Source organism: Mesocricetus auratus, unplaced genomic scaffold (assembly GCF_017639785.1).
Source record: "Mesocricetus auratus isolate SY011 unplaced genomic scaffold, BCM_Maur_2.0 Super-Scaffold_2245, whole genome shotgun sequence".
Classification (NCBI taxonomy): Eukaryota; Metazoa; Chordata; class Mammalia; order Rodentia; family Cricetidae; genus Mesocricetus; species Mesocricetus auratus.
In genome coordinates this window covers 2,367,320-2,387,160 of record NW_024429180.1, presented here as the reverse complement: position 1 = coordinate 2,387,160, position 19,841 = coordinate 2,367,320, and the positions used below count along the sequence as shown (strand labels likewise).

The following is a 19,841-nucleotide window of genomic DNA, read 5'->3' as shown; positions in this document are numbered from 1 at the left end:
CTCTGCTTGTCTGGTCCTGGACAGAAATTCACTGGACTCATGTTTTCTGTTTCTCCAACAGACTGAGCCCAGAGACAGACCTAGGCTTTTTCTTTTCTTTCTTTTTTTTCTTTTTCTTTTTAAATTTAAATTTAAATTAGAAACAAGGTTGCTTCACATGTCAATCCCAGGTCCCTCTCCCTTTTCCTCCCCTCCTCCCACGCCCTCCCACCAAACCCCCCCAGTACCCCCTCTTTTCCCCAGAGAGGGTGAGGTCCTCCATGGTGGTGTCCATAGACTGTCATTTCATCCAGGGCAGGACCTAGACCCTCCCCCAAGAGTCCAGGGTGAGAGTGCATCTCTCATTGTTGAATGGGAGCCCAAAGTCCATTTGTATACACAGGATAAATATTGATCTACTACCCAAGGCTCAATAGATTACCTAGGCCTCCTCATTGTGGGATGGACACCCGAAGTCCATTTGTATGCCCGGGATAAATACTGATCTGCTACTCAAGGCCCCCTTTCTTTCCCTTAGTACTTGGCATGAGACGGTTACTCAGGATGTTCTGCCCTGCTGGAAGCCGCAGAAGAGTCACACCCAGGGAAGGATGGGTGGAGCTGTCACAACAGCTGTGGGTCGAGGGAGGTTGGCATGGGTTGAACAGTCACAGCAGGAGCCACGAAACCACCAAGCTCGCGGGGGGCCTTATGCTGCAGGCCCCGGCCACCTAACTCTCAGCTGGGGTCTCCTGCTCCTTTGTTTTTTGATGTTGGCACAAACCTCAGAAAGGAAGAAAACTGAATGACCAGTTCCAGGGCCTGCCATCAGATTGGCGTGCTGTAAGCTCTTGTCCCGCGCCTGCCACAGGCACGCTCCTCAGTCCTTCTTTGCACGCACCTTATCTCGCAGACATTCCTCGGTAGGACAGAGTATCCCGCCCTCCCTGTATGCCCTTCTGCTGTTAGGAAGTCCTGCTCGTTGAGGCCTGGCTACCTAGTTTACTCTCTCATCAATTCCTTCCCACGAGATGCACCTGTCTTTTGGGACTCAGACAGGTGTGAGTAGAAGGGGCAGCAGGCTATCAATAGCACAGCCTCGGGTGGGAAGAGCGATCGAAAGGCCTTCCGGAAGTCTCCTCCGAGTACAACCCAGGGAGCTATGACAGCCGGCTTTCCTCAGTGGCGTGAGGTGACTCTGGTCTGTCCTTCCAGAGGGAATGACAGGGTACAGTTGGTTAGGGCCGCAATTCGAGAGCAGCAGAGAGGGCTGGAACCAAGAGCAGGGGTGATGGAAGAGGGCATCTGCAGTCAGATCAAAGGCCTTTCAGGTGCCCAAGAGGGTAACTCGCGAGGGCGTCAACAGTCAACACAAAGGTGTCAGCAAAGACCTGTAGACAGCCTGCCACTCTCCTATCTGGGAGACACGGGAGAGTTAACGTTTACATTCACCCTTCTGTAGAAAACAAATCCAGTCGTGGTACTAGACTATAGCTACCCCCCTTTACGCTCCTGCTAAAACAAAACAAAACAGAACACCGGGTCATCAGCCAAGGTAATGTCCCTGCCACAGGATGCTGCTTGGCTTTGACAAGGAGGGTGAGAGAGGAAAGTCGCCCCAGGAGCCTTGTTACATTTCAGCTTCATTTCTGTGCCCCCCACAGGCTAAGATTCAGACCACATATGTAACAGCCGATCCATCGGCATCAGGAAATTCAAGAGCAGTCACCATTCTGCTCTGACTGGGAGCGATGATCCAGGGAAAGCATGAAGGGTTCTCGGGGGGCTCACATGGGCTCAGCCTTCAGGAGAAAGGCAGAGGGAGGTGGCCCTGGCTCCACACTCCCAGGGTTGTGTGGTTTGGGTGAGTGCCTCGATGGGGCTGGAGAGGCACATTTGCAACCTGATAGGCATTACTCCGAGAGCTGGGAGCTGCGGTCCCGGTAGCTGACTGGTGTGTTCTTGCAAATTGAATTGCCTCTTCACCAGCAGGGGAAGGCAAGAGGCTGGGCTGCCCTCTGGCCACCACTGTTTTCTCCTTTCCGGTCCACAGAAAATGGTTTTTCCCTAATTTGCCACTGGCTAGTAATGAGGACGCCACACATCCATGGATGAAGACTCTGCCACGGTTATGATAACTGTTGTCACTGAAATGTGGCTGTTTTGTTTCTTTAGAGGCTTGCTCTGAAACCAACCTAAATGAACCCCCCAACTCTCTCGGCAGCCAGCTCTGTTGCCTGGTTGGAACGGCACACCCACGGTTACCTGTGACTCGGCATAGCTTCCCACATGCTCTGGTTTCCCATAGGTCAGAATGTATGTCATCACAGCCCAAACTTGCCTCCTACTGACAGAGACCATTATACCTAATTCTTCCCATATGTAAATTGGGGCCTCCCAAATCCCAGGTATGTCGGAGATAACGTAGATTAAAAAGTAAATCCCTATTTTTTTTTTTTACCACAAATTCCCTTCCCTACTGCCCCACATAAGGAGGAGCTGGAACAATACTCAGAGATAAATGACTGACCACACAGATCACAGGCCTCACTGAGTAATGTCCTTCACGTCCTCAAGACACTTAGAGTCTCCTTGATAAATGGTGCCATCCAAAGAAGCCCAAGGAAGACAAGATATTACGGAATGCGCCCTCGCCACGGTGTACATTCGATATCCTTTCAGGAAGCATTTGCTGAGTAGACACTGTGGGCCAGGTGTGCACTATGAGTTCATGTATGTGAGTGTGGCTGCCTAGACACTGTGTGCCATGCATATTCATAAGCAGCAACCCTGAAAAGGCCCAGCAAGGCGCACCACGTGAGAGAACAAAACGTCTACCCCAGCCAAAACGCGGGGAGCCACCCACGGAGCAAGCATGAACTCCAATCGCCCGGAGTAAGTGTTCCGAAAATGGCACCCAAAGGGTTTCCGCTTTACAGTTTTACAGTCTTAATCTGGGGAAAGAGCTGGGCGCGTGGCTCAGCGACAGGGTGCTGTAGGGAAAAAATAACAAAAGGTAGGGTTTCTTGACGTCCGACACGTGCGACCATGTTCACCTGTAACCCCCAAAACTCTATGGAACAGAAGTGGAGGATAAAGAATTTGGTACCAGCCTAGGCTGCCTATCAAGTTCGGGGCTATTCTGTGATCCATAGGATCTCTAAAATAAAATAAAGTATTACATTTGAAGGGGACAAAAAGGAAAACAGAGAAATTATGCTGGTAGAGAAACAACGTAAGAGTTTCATTGGTCATCACTTACACACCCCAGCCAACATTAGAAGTGGGTTTGGGTGAGTGTATTTCTTACATTTATGGCATCAATGTCTCCAAAAAAACCTGACCAACTGGGGTCTCCTGTCTTGCGTTTCCTCCAGATTGAAGTACTTCATGATCTCATTTGTGTGACATTTTCTTTAAAATTTGTTTTTTAACGTTTTTCCAAAACCAAGTACTTCCAAAACCACCATGTATGTTTGCACACCATCTGCATGCATGGTGCCCACGGAGCTCAGAAGACGGTGCCTAATCCCCTGGAACTGGAGTTGTAGACGGTCGTGAGCTGCCACGTGGGTCTGGGAACTACTTCAGGCCCTCCGCAATAATATCAAGTGCTCTTAAAGTCGAAACCATCTCTCCAGCCTTCTAGCGACACAGAGAGAGACAGAGAGAGAGAGAGAGAGAGAGAGAGAGAGAGAGAGAGAGAGAGAGAGAGAGAGAGAGAGAGAGAGAGAGAGAGAGAGAGAGAGAGAGAGAGAGAGGACAAGGAACAATCTAAAGCCTGGCCTGAGAGTGCCCCTTTTACCCACTCGAGCCTAGGAGACTGAGGGGAGGAGGAGAGGATGGAGGACGCCGGACCCTCTGGCCTTCAGTTGAAAATGGAGGAAAACGTGGCCCATCCATTAGGACATGGTAAATTTACGTCCAACTGGAATTAGTGCCCCCTCTGTAGGGTTTCTGTGGATGAGGAGAGAATGCCTAAGGTGTCTTCAACACTCACGGTCAGCTCTTATCTTCGGGAATTTAGGACAGCGGGTTTAGGATAAACCCATTCGGGCACCGTGTCCTTCACCCTCACCCAGACTGCCTTGGATGGGAATGTCAGGAAACCGTCAGTTTGCACATTACAGATGCGACTAGCAGTGGCCGAGCTAGACAGAGCAGCTGCAAAGCCATCAATGTGCTAGGTGAGCCCGGGGCAGCCGATGACACTTCCGGTTCCTAGCCCTAGCAGGGACATGTGGGGTGGAGGGGGTCGGTGTCTGGGGCACTTCCGGCCCGTGGGGCTGGTGAGCATGGAAGCCTCCTGGTCGTCAGGACACGTGTGGGGAGCGGGTTGGCAGGAGCACTTCCGGTCTGTAGGGCTGGCGGGCGTGGAGGCCTCCTGGTTGATTCCGCCACCAGGACACGCGGGGAGGGCGTTGGCAGGGGCACTTCCTGTCCGTGGGGCTGGCGGGCATGAAAGCCTCGCCGCTGCCAGAACACATGGGGAGGGTGTTAGCAGGGGCACTTCCTGTCCGTGGGTATAGCGGGCATGAAAGCCTCGCCGCCGCCAGGGCACGTGGCGAGGGGGTTGGCAGGGGCACTTCCTGTCCGTGGGTATAGCGCGCATGAAAGCCTCGCCACCGCCAGGGCACGTGGTGAGGGGGTTGGCAGGGGCACTTCCGGTCCGTGGGGCCGGCAGGCACGGAGGCCTCCTGGTCCATTCCGTCGTCAGGACACGCGGGGAGCGGGTGGGCAGGGGCACTTCCGGTCCGTGGGGCTGGCGGGCATGGAGGCCTCCTGGTCGACGCCACCGCCATCGCCATCGTCGTCGTCGCCGCCGCAGAGCAGCCCGGGCGCCGCAGACCCGCAGCTGCGGCGCTTCGTGGAGGTGGAGACGCAGAGGCAGCGGGCACAGCAGCTCGTCCACCACCTGACCGAGCTGTGCTGGGAGAAGTGCGTGGACAAGCCCGGGCCCAGGCTGGACCGCCGCGCCGAGGTCTGCCTGGTGAACTGCGTGGAGCGCTTCATCGACACCAGCCAGTTCATCCTGAACCGCCTGGAGCAGACCCACAGGGCCCGGCCGCTCCTCTCCGGAAGCCTGGCTGACTGACCTGCCTGCCGAAAGGGTAGGTAGGCCGGCCGGGGACCCGAAGAGCTCTGCGGGGCTGGTGGCGGGCGGACACGGCCCTGGGGCGCGGCTCCCACTTGGGCTAAGAATCGGGAGGGATTGAGTCTCTGGTGTCCGGGGAGGGGCTTTTGAGGGTCGTGGGGGGTTTGAGTTATGCTGCTCGTTCTTTCCTCTTAGACAGGTGTCACTGTGTAGCCTGGCTGGCCCGGAACTCCGGCATCCGCCTGTGCTACTGCCTCCTCGAGGGAAACAACCAGAAACTCTGGACTGTGTTTTTACCTTCCTTCCTTCCTACCTTCCTTTCTTTCTTCTTTCCTTCCTTCCTTCCTTTTTTTCTTTCTTTCAACTCCGGGCTGTGTTTTTACCTTTCTTTCTTTCTTTGAACTCTGGGCTGTGTTTTTTCCCTCCCTTCCTTCCTTCCTTTCGTTTTACGTGCCAGTGTGTGTGTGTGTGTGTGTGTGTGTGTGTGTTTCTGTGCAGGTTGAGTGCAGTTGGCTCGTGGAGGCCACGAGCGGGCTTCACATCTCTGGAGCCCTTGTGAATGGTGGTTGTTGGACGCCCAAGCAGGTGTGCTGGGAACCGAACAGGGTGTCCTCCGGGAGAGACCAGGAAGTGCCCTTAAACTGCCGAGCCATCACTCCAGCCCGTGGGCTGTGTTGTAAGCGGTCATCTTGGAAAAGTGGTTGGCAGGCAATCGGAGAGCTGCGTAGGTATATGTGAAGCTCGGCTTTTCTCAAGGCCCCTTTCCTTAACTGCTGGGGTTTGGTAGCGGGACTGCTTTCCGTAATTCGGGACCCCCCACAGGTAAAAATCTCCACTTGTGTGAGTTCGTTTTAGATGTTATATTGTGGCAGATGTGAAACCAGGCTTGAGGACACAGGCGCTTTTAATCCTAGCACAGGGAGGCAGGCGGATTGCAAGTTTGAGGCCAGTCTGGGATATATAGTGAGATACTGCATTTTCTTAAGAAATGAAAATTGTCAGTCAGGTCACCTCGCTGGCTGGAGACGTAGTGTTGTGCCCAAATTCTGAACCCCCAAATCGCCAGGAGACCCGTGCTGATGTAAAGGCAAAGAGTCTTTAATTTTAATGAGTTGGTTCCTAGTCGGTCAGACACAGTGGGTGGAGAGACCGAAGGACAGGGATTTTATTGGGGCAGAGAAAGGGGTGTGTCTGGGGCGGGGGGGGGGGGGTCTGCAACAGTCTCAGGATTGGTGCACTTCTGAGCTTGGACAACCTGTCCTGTGCTGATTGGTCAACTGGTTGCTATGGCCATAGGCCCTCCCAGGGCAGTAGCTATGCTCTGCACCCCACTGTTACCATAAAGTACATTCAGCTAAATTCCGATTGATTCTTTGCCACATGGAGAGGGTATCTGACTTCCTAGTGACTAGGAGGTCTGGCACATCTTACTCAGTCTTTTCTACAGTCCCTCATGGCTGCCAAAGCAGGGAACTGGGTGAAGGTCTGGTCCTTTAGGTAGCTCAGCAGCTAAGAAACTTGTTCCTTTTTTTTTTTTTTTTTTTTTTTTTTTTGCTTCTGCTGAGAACCAGTGCCTGTCTGGTGACTCTGAACAGTTTATAACTCCAGTTCTCTGGGGCTCAACACCTTCTCCTCACCTCTGGGGGCATTCTACACACGGTACACTTACATCCTCATAAGGGCCTGGAGAGATGGCTCAGTGATCAAGAGCGCTGGCTGCTCTTCCAGAGGACCAGTTTAAATTCCGAACACCTTACATGGTGACTCACAGCCAACTGTAACTACAGTCTCAGGGGATCTCCAACACGCCCCCCTTCTGGTATCCATGGGCACTGCACACACATGGTGATCAGACATACATGCAGGTAAACCATACTCTTGAAATAAAAATAAAGTTTAAAAACTGTACGTGTAAAATAAAATAAATATTTAAAAGAAATGAACCTGTGGTTTGTAACCTCTCAGCGTTCATTAATTTTGGAAGAGCTGGCACAAGTGACTCCATTGTTTCCCTCCCTCCTCTCCTCCCTCCTTCCCCCCCCTTTTTCCTGTGTGACATTGTCTTGTTTTTGAACTTCATCTCTTGTCTTGGAATGATTTTCTCTGAAGACATTGCTCATCAGCCAACTGTCCACAGTTTCTGCCCCTCCTGGTGCCAGGAGCCGTTTTGTCCCAAATAAACACATAGAGTCTTATATTAATTATAAACGGTTTGGCCAATGGCTCACACTCCTTATTGGCTAGCTCTCTTAATTATTAACCCACTTCTACTAATCTATGTATCTCCACGTGGTCTTGGCTTACTGGTGACGCCCAGACCTCTTGCTCCCTCAGCAGCTACCTGGCGCCCCCCCCCCCTGTTACTCCTACAGCAGCTATTTGGCGTTCTCTGCATTTCTCTTCCCAGACTTCTCCTACTGATAGCCCTGCCTATACTTCCTGCCTGGCTACATCCTGCTTGCCCATTGGCCGAAACAACGTTATTCATCAACCAGTAAGAGAAGCATATACTCACAGCATGGAAGGCTCTCTCTCATCAGTCAACCGTCCTGTGTTTTAGTCTTGGCATCTTGTTACCAGGATGAGATTTGTTTCTGTTGCTTATCCAATCCATGTAAGTGAATGAGAGGTTTGAATTAGAAGGAGGAACTGTTGGGCTGTATTTACTTGGAGTCTGCCGCACCCGCTGAGCAGGCTTTGTCCAAGAATGTGCGGAGGGTGTTGGGGATTGACAACACAGAGACCGGAAGGCTCCTGAAGAAGGCTCTCTTTTATTCCTACTCTGGCTGGTTATTATATACCCTGACACCAGAGGTGGTTGCGTGTGTCAGAAGAGGCGGTTAGTCTTTGGAAAAGGTCAAGGACAGGGAGGTTCCTGTGGGCCAGTCCTTTTCAGAAACTTACTGCCCCGGGCATTGTATTGTTTTTAGTAAACATGTTTTTAGTAAACATTGTCTTACAGCTGCCTGGTCCCAGGCTGATGGGGAAGTGCGTCTCTGGCCAAGGTCTGTTGTCCCCACAGGAGTCCATTTTTTTTTTTTTTTTTTTGGTTTTTTGAGACAGGGTTTCCCTGTGGCTTTGGAGGCTGTCCTGGAACTCACTCGGTAGACCAGGCTGGTCTCGAACTCACAGTGATCCGCCTGCCTCTGCCTCCCGAGTGCTGGGATTAAAGGCGTGCGCCACCAACACCCGGCAGGAGTCCATTTTTTAAATTGAATTTTGTTTTTCTTATGCTTCATAGCCTAATCTCAGAACACTAACAGGAGGTCTTATTGTAAGATATATTCCTTAATAGGCAACAGTTGCACAATTTTACTCCTGCTGGTGTTTTTGGTCTTGTTGTCTACTTTTAATCTGGGGTGTATGTGTATGTATGATGTGTGTGTATATGTGTATGTGTGTATATATGTGTGAATGCGTATGTATATGTTTGTGTGTGTATGTGTATGTGTGTATATGAGTGTATGTGTATGTATATATGCGTGTATGTGTATGTGTATATTGTATGTATGTGTGTGTCTATATGTGTGTATGTGTGTATATGAGTGTGTGTATCCATATTTGTGTGCATATTTGTATGTATGTATGTATGTACCGTGCATTCTTTCCCACCAGCTGCCTGGGTCCTGCCGCTGTCTCAGCCCTATATTAATTATGAAGCTGTTGGCTGTTTGCTATGGTCTCTTAATGACTAGCTCTGACTTAATTATTAACCCATAATTACTAATATATATTTTTATCTTACTGAGAGTGCCTCCTGGGTTCACATGGCAACTCTCTACTCTTGGCTACATTTCTCAGAATCCTCCTTGACTCCTAGTCCCACCTATCTTGCTTCCCTATTGGCCAACAGTGCTTTAATTATCAACCAGTCAGACAAACATATACACAGAAGGACGTCCCCCATCATTTCCTCTTTTCTGTCTAAATAAAAAGAAAGGTTTTAATTTTAACAGAGTAAAATATAGAACAAGGCAGTTATTAAGCAAGAACTATAAATACAATATTTAGTCCATTAACATTTAGCAAGAGTTAAAGAAAGTGTCATCTATCCTATCTTTGTGAGTCTAAAGTCTTATATGTAACTTTTATCATAACTAAGGAAATCTATATCTGTCTTCAACTCCATCAAAGACCACAGAAAGATCATATATAAACACTAGAATTGACAAACACATCTCACTACTTGGACAGTCACCCAAAGTTCCTCTGTAACATTGGGGCATCCATCTTCAGTCCATAGGCCACAGTGTGTCTGGCAGACTTAAAGCAGGAAATTTTAAACTGTCCGCCTGCATTGTCAGTCATTTTTCTGTGTCCTGCAGAATGTCTGGCAGACTCTTCCATGAAACAGGAACCCTGTAGGACTGTTCATCTTGTTTTGTAAGTTTAGCAGCAGTCACTTTCCTGTGGGTCCTGCATGTCCAGTTTATATAGCAACAGTCAAACAGTCCAGGCAAGAGCAGTTTCTTGCCTACATGGCTCATCTTGCCATGTTGAAAGCAAACTCCATAACGAGTTTCTCTGATACTCATCTTCCTCTCAGATGTAATTAGTTTGCCAGAAGTAGTTGTGTTTCACTATCATGAAAAACACCTAAACCATTTAAATGCTGTATATTCTGTAGGTCTTTGAAAGGTTTGAAGAATATCTGTGGCAAATACATCTCTGTATATCTAGAAAACCTAACTAACCTAACTATAAGTCTTGACTATTATAGGAAACTATCTGTAATCTGTACTTATACATTACATTTTTGAAAGAGCTGTATAAACACAATATCTAACAAGAGGAGAAATATACACATCACAAAACTGACCTTAAATTTGTATCAAAAACCGAAAATCCATACCAATACAAAGTATTCATTTCTGTATCATATTCCCTTTTTTCCCTTTAAAAAGAAATTGACTGTGATCTTTACCATTTATAAGCAACCCCATTTAAATGAAAACAAACATTTATAAACAATATTTGGGAATTTGGGCATTGTTCATTCCAAACTGCTTCCTGCTGGTTGGGGGCACTGTCCATACCATGGAGATCATGACAAAACACAGAAACCTGGCCAGGTCCTTCTTTTTATAGGCTGCACGGCTGCATCACCTCAGCTGTCTTAGATGTTGAATCACCCGGGATACTATTTCAGGGGGTCTTGCTTCATCAAACCATAGAAGTGTGGAAGGAATCCATAGCTTTACATTTTCTGTGGAAACAAGCAGAAATTCTTTTCCCAAGTAACCTGTCTTATACTTAAATTTAGAAGTCAAAGCATTTTCAAAATATATAAGTTGGATTAAATCACCAGCATTGATAATCAAATGTCTTTTAGCAGTTGTTGCTCCTTTCACAGCACTTAAACAATTCAAAGAGAACACAATAGCATAAAGTATCCAGACTCTCTCGTATTTTCCATCTTTACATGATTTTTAATAAATCTTGTTTTATTAATAAATCTCTATTTCTTTTACTTTTATTCATTTTTTTTTCTCCGAGACAGGGTTTCTCTGGAAATCCACCTGCCTGCCTCTGCCTCTGCCTCTGGAGTGCTGGGATTAAAGGCTTGTGCCACCACACCCAGTCATTATCCTGTTTCTTTTTCTCTTTGAAGCCTAAGTGTATTTTTAAACACACTATAAACCTTTTAGAGGTTTTACTTCATCTGATTCTGACTTTACTGTGAATCTTTATGGGTTTTTTTGGCCACGTGTCTATTATCTGCTAAACAACATTGCTAAAATCAAAGCTTCTGTCTTTCCAAGATGGTGGGCATAAGTTTACCACCAGCACTGGCTGTGCAAGTCTCTGCTTGTCTCTAGCAAAACAGAGCCCACCCGAGAAAGTGCTGCTACCAAGAAGTCGTGCTTCTCTCTTCTTCTGTTTCTAAAATCCCTTTTAAGCTTTTGTCATTCTACATGGAAATTCATGCCACACGTTGCAGGTGCCGTTATGTATTGTGCTTTCTTTCTCGCCAGCTGCCCCTCAAATAACACACGAGACACTATATTAATTATGAAGCTGTTGGCCATTTGCTATGGTTTCTTAATGGCTAACTCTGACTTAATTATTAACCCATAATTACTAATATATATTTTTTAAGGTCTTATCTTACCGAGAGCGCCAGACTTGTGTTCTCTCCTCCTGGGATCACATGGTGACTCTCCACTCTTGACTACATTTCCTAGAATCTTCCTTGATTCCTAGTCCCACCTATCTTGCTTCCCTATTGGCCATCACTGCTTTATTTATTAACCAATAGGACAAAATATACACAGAAGGACTTACCCCATCATATGTGTATTGTGTATGTGTGTATATGAGTGTATGTGTGTGTGTGTGCGTGTGCGTGCGTGTGCGTGTGGGGGACTGGGCTTGTAAGTATGTCTGTGCAGCACTCACAAAGGCTAGGGAAGGGTGTTGGATCTCAGTGCTGGAGTTGCAGGTGGTTGTGAGCCTCCGTGTGGGTGCTGGGAATCAAACCCAGGTCGTCTGGAAGAGCAGCCAGTGCTCTTAACTGCCGAGCTGCCTCTCCCGCCCCTTGTCCTTGTCATCTTGATCGTATGAAATTCTCTCAGACAAATAAAAATTACCCTTTCTTGGCCTTGTGTGATAGCACATGTCTGTAATGCCAGCAGGCAGGACGCAGAGCATCAGGTGGGAGGGTCCTGAGTTTGAATCCAGTCAAGGTGATGTACTTTCAGGCTGCACAGTGAAGCCTGTCTCAGAATAGCTGTGGAAGTACTCTCCCTTAAGACACTTTACTAAAAACAGCAGTTTCCCTTCTCAGATGGAGTTTCAGTCATAACCCTTAGCATTGTGTGCCAGCACCTTGTACAGACCAGCTTACAAATCTATAAAGTATGTGCTGTTTTCATAACACCCTCAAATGTGGAAATAGACCCAATATGTTTAAACTCGTTTAAAGTAACAAAGCAAAATGTTGAAGTGTGTGTAAAATTTCAACATATGATTAATGATGTTTTGTTATTTTTTACTTATTTAGGAATGACCCAGACCTTAAGTGAAAATGACTTAACTTTGTATAGATGCTTCTGTAGTTGTTTTGAGACAGCTCTCATTAGCCCTGACCTCCTGATTCTCTTCCTCCACCTTCCAAGTGCCAGGATTATAGGCAGGTACACCATACCTGGAATTTAACTATCATAGCATGAACTTAAAGCTTTATAACCCTATAAGCCTGGGCATTACCATTTTTCAGAACCTGAATTCAGTCCTGTACCTGAAACGGCAGATTTGCAAGCTGTCCTCTGACCGTGTGTGTGTGTGTGTGTGTGTGTGTGTGTGTGTGTGTGTGTGTGTGTATGCAACATATATACACATAATAAATAAGTAAATATAAAGAAGAAAAAAGCATTTAGGTTAACTTTATGAGTTCAGTTTGTCCCATATCAATGAGGTAACAAGTACATAACCTACAGACACATGTATAGATGAAAGTTTACATGTAGATGTATACATTTATGCACATTCATATACTAAAATGTAGATTAAAAACAAAATCGTACAGCTTTCATTTTGGGTTTTTCACTTGCTGACTTATAAGTGGTCTTATGTCCGTCTTTTTATTATATTTTTATTGCCCCAAATTATCTATACAGCCAAGCAATCCTAAATTTGCATTTTAAAGGGAAGACTTTTTATTGAAACATGGTACAAAATGTACATCTTAAATAAACAGAACTTAGCCCGAAATATCACTTTTTGTTTGGAAAAGAAGAGAGCACACAAAGGCCCAGGTCAGATAAAATGGCCCTGGGAGACCTTTTTCCTGTATCATGAGTCTGTAGAGAGGGAGTCAGCATTGGAATAGAGATGGCTTTGGGTTTGTTTCATAAAGACTTTGAGAACAGGAAGTTACAGAGTTAGAAAGTCACACTTTGGAGCTTAGTTGAGCCGAGAGCCATCATCCTTCTAGTGTAGGTTACTGTATTACTTATTGGCTGCAGGGTACAGCCCTGTCACACACAAGGCACAGAGCTTTTACTGTGCCTGCTTGGGCTGGTCTTGGAGGTGTCTGTATTAGCTACTTTTCTGTTGCTGTGACAAAATACCATGACCAAAGGTGACTCCAGAGAGAAGGAGTGTATAATGGCATGGAGACGTGACAGCAGGCGGCTGGGGCAGGAAGTGGAGTGCTCACATTTCGACTGTAAACATGAAGCAGGGAGAGCTGGAAGTGGGGTTCTGAGGGTCCCCAGGGAGCCCTTGGCTCCTTCAGCTCTCCCTTCCCCTTGTGCCGGCCTGTGACACGCTGTTGACTATGTGACCTCTCATGACAGCAATGAGAACATTTCTTCTCCAATGACCTTCCTCTTCGTATAGTGTCTGCTGGTTAAAGTCCACCTCCTAGGGTCTCCATGACCTCTCTGGTCAAGAGGACAGGTGACTCACCGTACATAATGCCCTTTGATTTGAGAATTCCCAGTTCCCATAATGCCCTGGGTCTACACTGCCAGTGGGGGGGGGTGGAGGTTGCCCTTTTAGTGTTGGCCTCCGGCTTTGGACTCCAAGTTTTGGTTAGTGAACACCCAGAAGATCCTTGTCTTAGCTCTGTCTTCTGTTGTTGACTCATGATTACCAGCCTAAAGTCCTTCCTATGGGTGGAGGTGACTGGTATACTTGATATCTTATCTTAAGGACCTGGTCCCCAAATGTGGCCCTATAGATTTGACACCATTCTGTTTTCCAGAGCTAATGATGTCCTTATAATAGAGGGACAGGCGGTATCTGTGGGCTGTGGGGGATCTTAGCCTCAGAGGGCCATTCCCTGGCCTTCTCATTTCTTATTTGTACTCAGAGCATAGTAGTCTACGTTACATCTTTTGTCCCTTTATAATCCCAGGGTCTACCTGGTGGCAGTTAAGATATCTCCTGGGGCAAGTGAGTGGGGCTCCAGGGCCCACGGATAGAAAGGCTTGTAGTTGAGGGCTTGGTGACCATCTCAGATGCAGCAGGAAATTGAGTACAAGAGCTCCTCTCCTGGCTCCGTGGATGGTAGTGTTCATTACAGGACTTGTTACACATGTAAAGTGTAGGAGCTGGGTGTTGTAGACCCTGAGCATGCCAAAGCAGCCATGGCCAGAGAAAGGAGGAAATGAGCAGGTGAGCAGGGAAAAGCCCCAGGGTCTGTGAGTTTGCATCTAGGGGTTAGGGCCTGAGTCCAGCATGGCAAGACTAATGCACTTGACTGATTAGAGCCACCCTTGAATGTGAGTGTGACCATGCTAGTGTGACCGTGCTAGCTATGCTCTGCGGGCTCTAGGTTTCCTGCCTTTGAGGGGAGGGCATGTATTTTCCTTCCGGCATATCCTGGTTAACTCTGCGTATGTTCTCTTCCAGCAAGACAGCCTTCCTTGACTGCTCCCACCTGATGAGCTGTTCCCTTTCCACCCCCCACGATGTGTCTGTGTCAGTGTACACTTCAAGTGACCATCCTCAGTCAGGTAGAAAGCCACTTATGGAGTGACAGCTCCACTCACTGCTGTCCTGCCAGGCTTGGCATAAGGCTGATACCAAAGAGGTGTCTGGGAGATAATTAATAGATGAAGGGTCGCGAGCGGGTGCTGTTCCAAACCTGCCTTCTACACCTGCTCTGGACCTGGTGCTAACCCTGAAGAGAAGCAGGTTGCAGTTCTGAGCCGGAGGTTAAATGGAAACTGAGAGGCCTTCAGGCCACAGAGAACTGTGTGGTGTGTGACATGAGGGTGGCAGCTGGGGGTATAAAGCCACCCTCATCCCCAGAGGAGGAGCAGCACAGAGACTGCTGCCTAAGAGCTGGTGTGTTTCCAGGGACAAAGCTGGAGTCTAGAGGCACAACCACCTGTAGCCAACCAGGTAGCTCCTGACACTGCTGAGACCCAGACCAGCCTGAGGGCTTTAAAGAAACAAGATATACCCCCCCTTTACTACCCACAGTGGAAACTGAGTCCCCTCTACTTTTGTCACGGAGGCTCAGGGTGGAAATGGAGACTAGGCACAGACGGGCTTCCTTGTGCCTGTGAGCCAGGCCTTCAAAGCATAAGGCCTATGCCCTGTCTTGAGAACCGGGGCTGTAACTCTAGGCCCTCAGAGCCAGAAGCCCTCTGCCCTGAATCATGAGATCTTGTGCCTAAGCCAGAGACAGCTCTAAGGGTGGAGAGCAAAGGAATTCATAACCCTAAACTTTCAAAGCCAGGGCTGGATTCTAGGTCCTCTGTGGCAGAAGCTTGTCATACAGGCCTTTACTGCAGTGTCCCCTTCCAAGGGCAGATGTCATGGATGTCCCTTGCCCTCTGGTCATTCTGCAGTAGCCAGAGTTGATAATTTGGCAGCTTTCTGGAATCTCTCCAGTGGTGGCTCATGCACTGATCCCTTTCCTAAAATGTGATTAAATTGTGCATGCGCGCGCGTGTGTGTGCGTGCGTGCGTGCGTGCGTGTGTGTGTGTGCGTGCGTGTGTGTGTGTGTGCGTGCGTGTGTGTGTGTGTGCACGCGCATGTGTGTGTGTGTGTGTGTTGTGTGTGTGTGTGTGTGTGTTGGGTGTGGGGAGTGCATGTATGCAGGGATAACTTGCAGGGCTCTGGGGTTGCAGTTAGAATGTTGGGCTTGGCAGAGGCTCCTTGTCCACTGGACTGTCCAGCAGCCCTCTGCTTGTCTCTTGCAGTCTCTTGCTTCTCCCACCTCAGCTCTTCAGAGCCTGACACCTGTCGTCTCCCCACTGCCTCTCACCTCTACACACGTCAGACTCGGTGTTACGCTCTGCTCCTGACCGCTTTCTGAATCCAGTTACTTCCAGCCGCTGTCCCAGGGGCATGACTGGGACCAGAAGCCATGGCCTTTCATCTGCTTCTCAGGCAAGCAGCTCAACATCCACTGTACCTGGGATAAACGCTGTAAATTAGCAATGCAGACCACCCAGCAAAGGCTGTTATCAGGGCTGCCTGTTGTAGCACTGGGGTGTAGTGCCCAGGAGGGCTGCCTCCAAGGACCAGGTCCAACTGGAAAATGCAGCCAGGAGCGATGCCAGTCACCAACTGTGCCCCAGCTGCCTTTGGGAAGGCCCCCACCAGAGCGGAGCAGGCTACAATCGGCCGTGTCATCTTGAAGCAGCCACAACTGCGATGCTTCCTGTAACTAGAATAGAGTCGTCGGTCACTGAGTATCAGCTGCTCCAGTAAAATCGACACATGCTAACTAACATGATGACTCAAACAGAGTAGACACAGGTGTTTGATTGACGTCTCACAAAAATGGCATAGTGCTTGCCGGTAACTCCCTGACCACCTCGTGGGGTTTCAGGAACAGCAGGGGTGAACCTCATATCTTATTAGGGAGACAACAGAAGTGACCCCCAATTTCAGCCTCCTTTCCTGCCCAATCTGGGCAGTTGTAGGCTTCCCCTCCTTATCTGGGAAGGGTCTGATAGCTGCCAATCAAGGGGCCAGATGGCTTGTTCCTGACAGCATTGCTTATGTAATAATAATAATAATAATAACAATATAGATAGTAATAGTAATATGAGGAGGAGCAGAAAAAGAAAGGCCAGGCTTGGTAGTGTACTCCTATTATACCTGGGAGAAGCTAGGGCAGGAGGATTGCTGAGAGTTTAAAACCAACCTGGATTACAGAGTGAGTCCGAGGCCAGGATAGATTTTTTTTAATATTTTTATTCTATGATCATTGGTGTTTTACCTGCAGGTCTGTCTGTGTGAGGGTGTCAGAAACCCTGGAACTGGAGTTACAGACAGGTATAACCCTCCATATGGGTGCTAGGAATTGAACTCTGGTCCTCTGTATGTTTATCCACTAGGAAAACTGTTTTAGAACGTGCTTACTCAAGACTTAACATGGAATTGTAATTCCCAGGTAAACCTTTCCCAGCAGTTCTTAAAGCCCAGCCACATGCCCCCAGGGAATTGGGTCTGTCTGCTGGGCCAGTTTTTGTTCCTGGCACTCAAGAGAAAGTGGCAGTTTTGTCCTGTTACTTCTCTTTCTCTGTCAGTCAGTAATTTTGAAAAGTCCTATTTGTGTTCAAGTCACCAAACAGGGCAATAGCTAAGAGAAAAACCCACCATTGATTCCAGCTACAGACCAGACCTGTGTGCCCACCACATTAACCAAAAAACAAAGACAGATGCCATAGGAGAAGTTGGGGAAAATTTCACAGGAAAATGCCCCACCAAAAAATTTAGCCAGAAAAGCAACTTCTGGGGAGATCCCTGGGCTCGGCTCAGTCCCTGACCCTGAACCTCTTACTCCCTGTGAGAGTCCTCACCAAACGGTGGAATCAAGAGTAGATGCACTTGTGGGACAGTCTTGTTAACAGGCCCACGCTCAGGGGTTAGGAAGCAGTGCACCCTGTTTAAAGTGAACACGCTTTCTTTCCTACGGCTTTTCCTGTCACAGGTTCAACCTCAAAGGGGCATGGCAGCCTCTGGAACACACTGTCCCAAGATGTGTCACACTAGCATTTGAGAAGGCAGGAAGGTCATTCAGCTCCCTTGCCCTTCGTCCTCAAGCAGGACAGGAAACCTTGTGACAGATGTATGTACATAGCCCTGGGCTCCATTCTCAGCATCACAGAAACTGGGCTTGGTGCTTCACACTTACAGTCCCATCATTGGGTAGACGGAGGCAGGAGGATAAGAAATTTAAGGTTATCCTTGACTACATAGAGAGTTTGAGACCAGCCTGAGCTAGTGACTCTGTCTCAAAGAAAAAAAAAGTGTATATTCATTGTACAAAAAAATGGTTCTGTTATGACCTCTTTAATATATGCATACATGTGTGTATATATATGCATGTATAATGCTCTTTACTCATATGAACCTCGCATTGGTCCCCCTTTCTACTTTTGTGCCTTTTTTAAAGTTTAATGAGAAAATATGTGACATTTGTCTTTCTGAATTTGTTTTATTGCTTTTAACATGATCTGTTTTCTCCATTTTTCTGCATTATCTTCTTCTTTATGGCTGAGTAAAACCCCATTGCTGTCTATACCACACCTTTCTTCATCTCTTCACTCACTGATTCTGTAACTTGGCCATTATGAATGGGGCCATGATAAACGGCTGTGTAGACACCTCCCCTGTACACTGACTTTGTTGATTCCTTGGTTAATACCCAGGAATGGTATTATAAGTTGATGGTTTTGATGAACCATCATCAGTTGTCATGTACAGCTGAGCAAAAGTGGGTAATATGATTCTGTCTAGACCCTAGACCCGTCTTGGCCTCTGGGGGTAGGATGGAATGGAGGTTCATGACCTATTTTCAGGCCAACAAGATAAGAGAATTCTCTTACAGAAAGCAGAAAGGCAGGGCCTTTCTCAGCTGCCAAGTCGCCATGTGTGGGGTGTCACAGTCAGACCCTGACAGATGGGATGTCTGCAGTGGTAACGGTTGCAGTTCATCTACTCACTAGCACACTGTCCCTCTGCTTGGATGTGCTGGCACTTGGTTTTCTACTCCATTTGATATCATCTGAACTGCGTCTCGTCTGGGGCTACCACAGTGAATGGCGCTGCCATGCACATTCCTGTCCCGCCATTGGGTGAGCACACACACTCACTTTCCCTGAGACAGCCACACTGGATTGCTGTGCTCTGGGACATGTTTAGGTTCAGCCTCCAGAGGCTCTTAAAAATACTAAAGAGAGCCAGGTATGGTGGAGCACACCTTAATCCCAGGGAGGCAGAGGCAAGTAGATCTCTGTGAGTTGGGGGCCAGTTTGGCCTATAGTAAGTTTTAGGACAGCCAGCACTATGTAGAGAGATATCTCAACAAATAAAACAGCAATACTAAGAGAGAAAATATTTTAATACTCAAAAATAAGAGAAAGTGGGGCTTGGTGGATACCATTGCAATCCCAGCACTCTGAGGGCAGATTTGGGGCTAGTGAGCTCAGTGCTAGCCTCGCTGTAGAAGAGTAAGGCTGTCAAATGGGGAAACCCTGGAATGGCATTTGTAACTGATCAGTGTTTTCCAACAGGGCCCTTTCCCTCTGTGGTTGTGTAGTTAGACTTTTTCCAGAAATAACTGAGCTTGAGAGGTGGCTCAGCCGTCAAGAGCTCTTGCTGCTCTTTCGGTGGACCTGGGTCTGGTTCCCAGCTTTATGTCATAACTGCCTGTAACTCCAGCTCCAAGAAATCCAGCACCCTCCTCTGGCCTCCACGGGCACCTGGACACATGTGGCAGGTACACATTCACACATACACATGAGTAAGAATAAATAAATCCTCGTGTTGGCAGGATGGCTCAGCAGCTAAGAGCACACACTGCTCTCATATAGAACCCATGTTGGGTAGCTCAGAACCATGTGTGACTCCATTTCCATGGAATCAAACACCTTCTGGTGTCAGGGAACACTCGCACTCCTGTGCACAAACACAAACATTAGAGCGTTTTAAAAATAAAATAACTCTCTAAAGAAATGACAGTAAAGATACAGCTCAGGCTTGGAGCCTTTGTGTAGGTTGGCATCTGACACCATCACAATTATAACAGATAATGGTAACATGTTTTTGCTCTTTTTTTAGTTAGGTACTCACTTGGAACCCCAGGCTGACCTGGGACTTAATATGCAGCCTCGGTTGGCTGGCCTTGAGCTCATGTTGAATGAGCCTCTATCCCTGGCAGTAAAAATAATTAACAGCAAGCCGGGCGTCGGTGGCGCACGCCTTTAATCCCAGTACTCGGGAGACAGAGGCAGGCGGATCTCTGTAAGTTTGAGACCAGCCTGGACTACCAAGGGAGTTCCAGGACAGCCT

General features: G+C 47.8%; 1 protein-coding gene across 6 annotated transcripts in view; it reads left to right on the top strand.

The window, feature by feature from the left end:
* The first annotated feature begins 4,706 nt into the window (after positions 1 to 4,706).
* LOC101840301 (mitochondrial import inner membrane translocase subunit Tim8 A-like) overlaps positions 4,707 to 19,841 on the top strand; it is a 32,437-nt gene continuing 17,302 nt past the window's right edge. For 3 of the 6 annotated variants that reach the window (XR_005876153.1, XM_040742443.1, XM_040742608.1), the window contains exon 1: positions 4,707 to 5,090. Coding sequence is in view for 3 of the 6 variants with exons in the window: in XM_040742443.1 (XP_040598377.1) it covers positions 4,751 to 5,074 (324 nt within the window). In the remaining 3 variants the exon portion in view is untranslated. Of the gene's footprint in view, positions 5,091 to 7,481; positions 7,689 to 14,434; positions 14,539 to 15,736; positions 18,133 to 19,841 lie in introns of those variants that run through there. The other 3 variants (XR_005876140.1, XR_005876145.1, XM_040742567.1) reach the window with 3 other exon arrangements.